Here is a 7,965-nt window from a genome sequence, read left to right as displayed (position 1 = left end):
TCACAGAGATCTGTCTGCCTCTGCCTCCCAAGTGCTGGGATTACAGGCATGCGCCACTGCAGCTGGCTACAGATTTACTGTTCTACATTCTTTTAATGATTTTACATTTCTAGCTCTTTCATTTAGACTTCTGATCCATTTTTGAGTTTTTGTATAGTGGTGAGAGATAAGAATCCAACTTCATTCTTCTCTGGTGCTGGGGTAGGAACAATGGCATCATTCTCTCTGTGTTGGTTTCTGTTTTATTGCTGGGAGGAGGCATCACCACCAAGACAGTTTATAAAAAAAAAAAAAAAGGGGAAAGAAAAAGCACTTAGTTCGAGGCTTGCTTACATTTTCAAAAGGTTAGTCCATGACATTGTGGTGGTAAGCACACAGGCATGGGTGCTGGAGCAGCAGCCAAGAGCTCACATCTGATCCAAAAGTTGCAAGACTTGGCCTTTCATAGGCTTCAAAAGTTTCAAAGCTCATCCCCAGAGACACTCCTTCAACAAAGCTATATCCCCTAATCCTTCCCAAACAGTTCCAGTATCTAGGAACCAAAATTAAAACATATGAGCCTATGGGGCCATTCCCATCCAAACTGCCACGGCAGCCTAGTCATTTTAGGAGAGGGTCCCCTGACTTGCCTCTCCATGAGCCAGAAACAAGTTCCGTCAGGACCCCAGTACTCTCGGTGAGGCCGAGGGCAACACTGAGTCTCCACCAAGTAAGTGAGGCTATCCCGAAGGTAGCCTGTGCTACCCTCCCATGCTGGCCCAGAATTTAGTCCCAGCAAACAGTAGCTGGGGGATGAGAGCAGTATCTCTCCCAGGAAAGTAAACCTCCAACTGAGAGATGAGAGGGGAGGGGAGTCCCATGTGTGTGGGGTTCCCTCTCTGAGTGGGATGGGAGCAGAGTTAGGCTGCAATGCCACAGACGCACAGTTTTCTTTCTGAGGCTCTGTGGGTTTTCTTAGACATCCTCAGCGTGGTGGTGCGCGTTCACCTTTCACATGGCTTTTGTGAAGAGGCAGGAGCAAAGAACAGCTCTGTCGGCCTGGTGCGGATTCTGTTTTGATTACTCAGTTAGTGAAACCGGGCAGCGAGAGGCCATTTAGTCTGTGTGTATTGATGAAATGTCAACTGAAAAAGGGTTCCAAACTAAAACCGGAATGAGATGAGGGCTACTAAGGCAGAGGTCTACATTATTAGAGGGATCCTTAGCCATAAACTTCACGGGGCGTCTACTTCAGTTTATATATAAACTAAAACACCAATGAGCTACTTTGGAAATTAGATTTTTCGCAAAAGCGAGAGTTAATAAACTAAGGCAGCCCGCGCCAAATATCTAGAGAATAAATGCTCCAGTTTTCCAGGCACAGGACAATCCAGGGCCACGAGGGTCAGGGAGGATCTCTGTGGAAGAGTGAGCTGAGCAGGGCGGCAGAATGTTTTGTAGATGGGGTAAAGGGCCGATGCCAAGGACACACTCCAGAGCTATGACGTGTAATCAGTTTGGAGGGATGAGTTTTGAGTACGTAAAGTAAGGGAGAGGAGCCTAGTTGGGGATCACGGAATTTGGACTTTACCTTAGAAAACAGCAACTTGATTAAAGTGGTCTGAGCGCAATGGTTTTGGCTATAGTGTGTAGATGGACTGGGGTTGTGGGGAGAGAGAGAGAGAGAGAGAGAGAGAGAGAGAGAGAGAGAGAGAGAGAGAGAGAGAGAGAGTTTGAAGGCAAGCAGACTAGTTTTAAGACCCAGTTTGGATTAAGTGAAGGCGCGTGACCGCAAATGAAGTGTGTAAAGGATGTGAAAATAAACGTGGCAGTTGTTTTTACAGGTAAATAAAACCCTGGAGTGCAGGGTGAGGGAGACCAGACTTAGTGATTTACGTCTATTTTAATGATGATTTCTCCCGCGGTAACTATTTAGAATCTATTAGAATCTACTTTTTAAAAATTCACGTATTCTTTCTTCCCTCTTTTTATTACTTCAAACATCTTCCTTCTAGGATCCCCTTGCTTTGCACTTGCTCTCAAGCACAGCACGTGTTTGTGGCCGGAAAGCAAGGAAAGGTGTGTGCGGCTTCAGGATGAGTTTCTCCTCCTGGAAGCAGCGAGACAAACGGAAGGCACGTGGCCAGCTCCCGCTTTTCAGCAGGTCTGATGTGACCTTCAAAACTCCTCAGGACAAGCTGGTCTCCAGTAGGGCTGCATCCCCAGTCAGACTCCGGCTGGCAGGCTCTCCCACGCCCGCCTGGGTGTGTGTAACTCGCGGCTCCGAGGGTGGAGTTGCCCGAACCATACCGAAACACTAATGAAAAAGCAAATCACAAAACACAGTAAGAAGATGAGGAAAGTCGCGGAAGGAGGAGTCAGCCTCGTCCTTTTGAAATTCGAGTGTAGGGACACACACACACACACACACACACACACACGCACGCACACACGCACCCCGCTCTGCCCACTCCCCGCAACCCTGCACCAGCTTCCCCTCCCCAAGTCCTGATTCATGAACCGTACCACCTTTGTCTCATTTTAAACTGTGCAGGACTATTTTAATCCTCCCACCCCCATCTCAGATTTTTTTTTCTCCTCCCCTCCCTCCATCCTTCGGAAAGCTCCGCCGGTAGAGCGCTCCGCGGGGTGGGAGAGCACTCCACCCCAAAGGCTCCGGGAGGCGAGAGCCGAGAAGCCCCCCACCCCCACCCCCACCCCCTCTCTCCGGGAAGCTCCCCGAGGGCGCGTGGGGAAGCGCCTCGGCCCCTTTAAGGTGCGGCGCTCGCTCGAAGCGCGGGGCCAGGAGCAGGGTGGGGAGGTCCCGCCTCCCCCTGCGCCCGCCCGCGGCCCCTCCGCCCACCGCGCGCCGCCGGGGCCATGCGGCGCCCCTGAACCATGTCGTCCTCCTACGCCAAGAACGGGGCGGCGGACGGGCCGCGCTCCCCCGGCTCGCAGGTACCGCCCCCCTCCTCCACCCGCGCCGCCCCGCGCCCCGCCTCGGGGCCGCGCTCGGGCGCGGGGCGCTGGTCCCCGAGCCGGCGCTCCCTCCTCCGCCCGCTCCTCCCCCTCCTCCTCCTCCTCCTCCTCCTCCTCCTCCTCCTCCTTCCCTCCTCCTCGCCCCGCTCCCCGGGCTCCGCGCTCCCGGCTCCAGAGTCCGCAGCCTCCTGTCGCCGATGCCGGGGACTCAGACCCCGCACCCGCGACGCTTTGTTAATGGATGTGGTGGGTGCTCGGGGCCGCCCAGCTCGGGGTGAGGGGGTGGGGTGGGGGCGCTGGGACGCACCGGGGAGACCAGGGTGAGGGGTCCGGGGTGCAGTCCCCAAGGAGGATGCCCGACCGGCTCCGCGCCGCGGTCCTCACTGGCTTCTCTCTGGTCGAGTTCAGGTGGCCCGAGGCACCACGACCCGGAGGAGCAGGTTGAAGAGATCCGATGGCAGCACCACTTCCACCAGCTTCATCCTCAGACAGGTAGGAGGCCCGGGACGGCGGGAGCCCGCCAGCCCACGCGGTCCCCTGCCCCGGAGCGCAAGTCCGGTCCACGCCGCTGCTCGGGGCTCGGGGCTCGGTCCTCCGCCGCCCGCTCGCCGCCGCTGGGGTCCGGCCGTCCGCCTCCAGCTCCATCCCTTCCCGGTACCCCGGCTACCTAGCGCTCGCTCCCCGGCGTCTCTCGGTCGCTCCGGGAAGTTAGTTTGTGTTTGCGGACTTGTGTCGGGGGGTACGGGGACCTGGGTCGGCGACACTGAAGGTGGGAGCTTGGAAGTGCCCCTGGCCCACCGTCTGCGCGCGGAGGGACGCGGGCGACCCGATTGGACGCGCGGTGAGAGTGAGGGGGCTTCTCCGGTCTTTGCCCTATTTTGAATACTTGCACTTTTTTTCTTTTTCTTTTTCTTTTTTTTTTTTTTTTGAGAGAGAGAGAGAGAAAGAGAGAGAGAGTCCTCTGAGTTCTGGCCGAGAGAAAGACGCTTGGAACAGAAAAGTTTAGTCTCGTTTTGGCACCGCTTCATCGATTTCGCGTAAAGACGAGCTGACGGGGGCAGCGGTCTGGTGAGACCTAAATAAAGCCAGCGCGGGCGCTGTTCCCGGGGTCTGGCTGCCCCGCACCTCGCGCTGGCTTTCCGGTGCTTTTCTCGTGGTCAGAGGCGAGTAGTTGGAACCGCAGGTCGCTGGCAATGGCCAGTCCTCAGGTGCATGTAACCTTGAGGAAGCAAATCCGCCCTCTTGGAGCTGCCAGGGAAACCTCCGGAGCCGCTGGATGCTGGAGAAGGCACGCAGAAGCGGCTCACCTTCATCCTGCGTTCGAGTGTGCTCCTTCCAGGTGACTTAGGAAGACCTGGTCATTGCTCCAAGACGCTTCTATCCCCAGGATCTGCCCTGGGCTGCTGGCATGACCTTGAGAAACACTTTTCTCTCTAGGTCACCCCGAACGTGACGTCCTGTGATTTTTAACTTAGTATGGCAGCCGCGGTGGGTATTTTTTGATAACTAGTTTAAACGTATTTTCAAAGTAGAATGATTTAGGCTCAAGAATTGGACTCTGACCGCGCTTGAAAGGTCTGTAAGGCGTATTTGGGTAATATTTCCATGAACACTTGTACTTTCTGCAGAAACAAATTATGGCCATTATTCTGTAACTCAGTGTGGTGTGCCCTAAGCGTGTACATCATTCAAACGCACTTGATTCTGCCTTCATTTTGAAAGCACATTCTCCCCTTTGTAAAGATCTGGGGTTATTTGTGTTTTTGATAAGGGAAAGCCATTGCCCGGCTTAAAATACTTTTTGAGTTATGCAACTCTTTCAGTTCTTTATGTTTATTTTGTAGATGTTTATTTTTGGTAGTGCTTTCCTATTGCAGATTCTTGGAAATACTAATTATACAGTAGTGCAGTCTCTGAATCGTTTGACTAATACTTTCGAATTTACACTGCCGCACCACCGTGCTCCTTTACATTCTGAGCTCGAACAAAACAACATCCTTTCTGATATTGTTCCTAATTTCCTAATAAGTAAGCGATTGAAACCACACACACACACACACACACACACACACACACGCTGTTGTAGAGTGGCATGCTGTGTGCAGCCTTGGCAACATAAAAAAAAAGGTCACAAATACAATTTGGGGAGTTATTTAGATCAGTGCAGGTTTTGAGAATAAATACAGCTCATGGATATTTTAGAATCTGGCCATACATACTGATTTTATAAAATGGTCCAAATTCAAGAATTAATTGTAACAAAAAAATATTCTTGATTTTGGTACAAAAACAAGATTTATTTTGGGGAGAACTTCATAGCGCGGTACATTTCTGCACATGATCTAATTTAAACACCACCATACAGACCTTCCTAAATAGATACATTTCGAAAGGAGAGATTCATGTTTTTGGTGAAATGAGAAATAACTGAGAAATGGCTTTTTAACAGCACACTTGAATACAATTGGATGGTTTTACCCAAATGAGAGTATATATATTTGACGTGCAACATCTTTTAATAGAGCCTTCTAACAAGGGACCGTGATACATTGATATTTAAGGACTTAAAAATTTTAAATTATATTAATTGATTGATTGTGGGGGGTATAGTACCACTGTGTGTGTGGGGAGGTCAGAGGGCAACTGACCTCCTTCCACCATGTGAATCCTGCGAAATGAACTCAAGTTGTCAAGGAGCTGGCACCAAGCACACTGGCCCATGGAGCCATCTCTCCAGCTTTTAAATTCTAGATGCTGGAAGTGATGGAATTTCCTAATGCTGTTTCACCTTTTGTTTTGCTTAACTACAGGGGAAAGTAAAGAGACCAATTTTATTAGTCAGTTTTCCATTGCTGAGATAAAATACTGAGAAAATCTACTTACAGGAGAAAAGATTTCTTTTGCATCATTGCTTTCAATATGTCAGCCTGTGGTCACCTGACTGAACCTGTGTTGGGGGCAGAAAGCCATGACAAGGATAGGTGGCAGAGAGGGCTGCTGACTTCAAAGCAGCTAGAGCAGAAAGACAGGATTGGGAACAAAAAGCAAAGGATTGGGCATAATATAAACGCTTTAAGGGCATGACCCCAAAGATCTACTTCCTCCAGTTAAACCAAGCCTCCTGTAGTTCCCACCACCTTCAAAGAAGCCCCAGTCAGTTACGAGTTCCATCAGTGGATTAACCCACTAACAAGGTTAGAGCTCTCACGATCTCAGCACTTTTGAACATGACTGTATTGGGAGCCAGGCCTTCAACATAGGAGTTTTCGGGAGATCATTTATGTTCAAACAGTAACATCTGTAAAAATGATGTTGCTCATGACTTGGCATCGTCCTTTAATGGAGGGAGATCTTTCACCAAAAATATTTCGTATGTTGCATCAGATAGGGAAGAATGGACAAAGGTCAGACGGCCAGCTGCAAGTTTAATAATGAAAACAGTTTTAGTTGTTTGACCTGGTAATCATCCTGGAAACCTGACTGGAAATGAAGACATGACAGATGAGCCAGGATTAAATGAGCTGTGCGCACTCTGATAGAGGGCACCTGCTACAGTACTTAGAAACTATTGGTACCAAGAGGTGGTCTTAGCTAGTGTTCTGAGGTCTCTGTAGGGGCTGTAAATACCTGGCAGGAGCAGGCTGTGGTTGATAACTTCTACACACAAAGGTCACTGGTCACTAAACACCCTGACTTGGACCAAAGGAAGGCTTTGAACCGTTCCTCTGAGCTCCACCCAGGGAAGGCGTTGCCATATTCTCTGGTCTGCTAGTCTGCAGTTCAGGAGAGAGGATTTGGAGTGAATCCAGGGAGCCACTCAATGGCATCTTTGAGGAAACGTAAGAAGGTGAAATGTTTTGCTACTGAAAGGAGAGAAAGGTAAAGGTGACCCAGAAGTGGCTTCCAAAGTGTAAAAAGTCTGCTGGCTGTCCTCCTGCTCTTCTCACAAGGTGAAAGCCGGCAGCTGGCTAAAGTTAGAAGGGAATGATCCCTTAGAGCAAGAACTTTTCTTGAAAGGCTGCTTTCATGGGGATGGCGTTCTCAGTCTGGCTGTGGAATTTTCTCGCAGGAGGTCTCTGGCGGGCTGTTTATACATGGATAGAGCATGCATTTGTAGCTCACATCTTGGAGAAGCACCTTAGCATTTGCTTTGTCTCCAGCTCCGTGTTACGTACTGTGAGGGACGAATGACGAGGCTTAAGATTTTTGCATGGTTGCGTTGTGGAGGCTGAGAGATTACGAACAGGACAGTGAAGGTAACTAGCAGCAGGCAGGCGCAGTGACCAGCGACCATTCACTAAGGACTGCAGTGCCGGTGTCATGAATAGCGGAGTATTAAGTTAGTCCTCTTCCCCCTGGGGTTTGAAAAGAAAACCTGATGGAGGTTAGTTTGTTTTCCTCGTACTGAGTACACTCTTCTGAATCCCTTTATAGGGTCTGGCCTCAGTAACAGCACCATCCCCAGCAGTAATCTTTTATGTCTGGGTTCAGAGCTTAAATGCACATCCTCCTGCCACTGGGTTTTTGCACATGCAGAATATACGGAGGACTTTACTTTTCTCTTTGCCTTTGGGCTTTTAATATTTTTCAAGATCTAAGAGTTCAAATTTTGTGGGTTTTTTTGTTTGTTTGTTTGTTTGTTTTTTGTTTTTTTTTTTTTCTTTTGAGACACTGTCTCTCTCTGTGGCATGGGCTAGCCCCAAACTCATCACAAATCTTCCTGCCTCAGCTTAAGAATTTAGTCTTACTTTCTTTCCTAAGCACCCTCCTTAGATCATTTTTTTTTAGTAGGTTCTTCTAGAATAAAGCTCCCGTGCTTAATTTTTAGTCTCACCCCTCCATTGCAGTTCAAGATGGACTTAGATTTCTCTTCATGTCTGTCTCCTGACTGACTTGAGTACCAGGAGAGTGAGGGAGTGTCCACACTTCATCTTTTCATCCTTTGGCACTGAGCACCATCCATTCTTTTAGATGAATGGAGAGGATGGATTTGGGGACGAATCTTTG

General features: G+C 49.6%; 1 protein-coding gene across 3 annotated transcripts in view; it reads left to right on the top strand.

Annotated features, from left to right (window-relative positions):
• The first annotated feature begins 2,760 nt into the window (after positions 1-2,760).
• Cacnb4 (calcium voltage-gated channel auxiliary subunit beta 4) overlaps positions 2,761-7,965 on the top strand; it is a 250,207-nt gene continuing 245,002 nt past the window's right edge. Inside the window, exons 1-2 of one of the 3 annotated variants that reach the window (XM_060390156.1) lie at positions 2,761-2,937; positions 3,367-3,450. In XM_060390156.1, the coding sequence (XP_060246139.1) occupies positions 2,878-2,937; positions 3,367-3,450 (144 nt within the window). In that variant the 5' untranslated portion in view covers positions 2,761-2,877. Of the gene's footprint in view, positions 2,938-3,068; positions 3,205-3,366; positions 3,451-4,419; positions 4,447-7,965 lie in introns of those variants that run through there. The other 2 variants (XM_060390157.1, XM_060390160.1) reach the window with 2 other exon arrangements.

The sequence above is a fragment of the Meriones unguiculatus genome, chromosome 8 (assembly GCF_030254825.1).
Source record: "Meriones unguiculatus strain TT.TT164.6M chromosome 8, Bangor_MerUng_6.1, whole genome shotgun sequence".
In the NCBI taxonomy this organism is placed as follows: domain Eukaryota; kingdom Metazoa; phylum Chordata; class Mammalia; order Rodentia; family Muridae; genus Meriones; species Meriones unguiculatus.
This window is presented reverse-complemented; position numbering and strand designations above follow the sequence as displayed.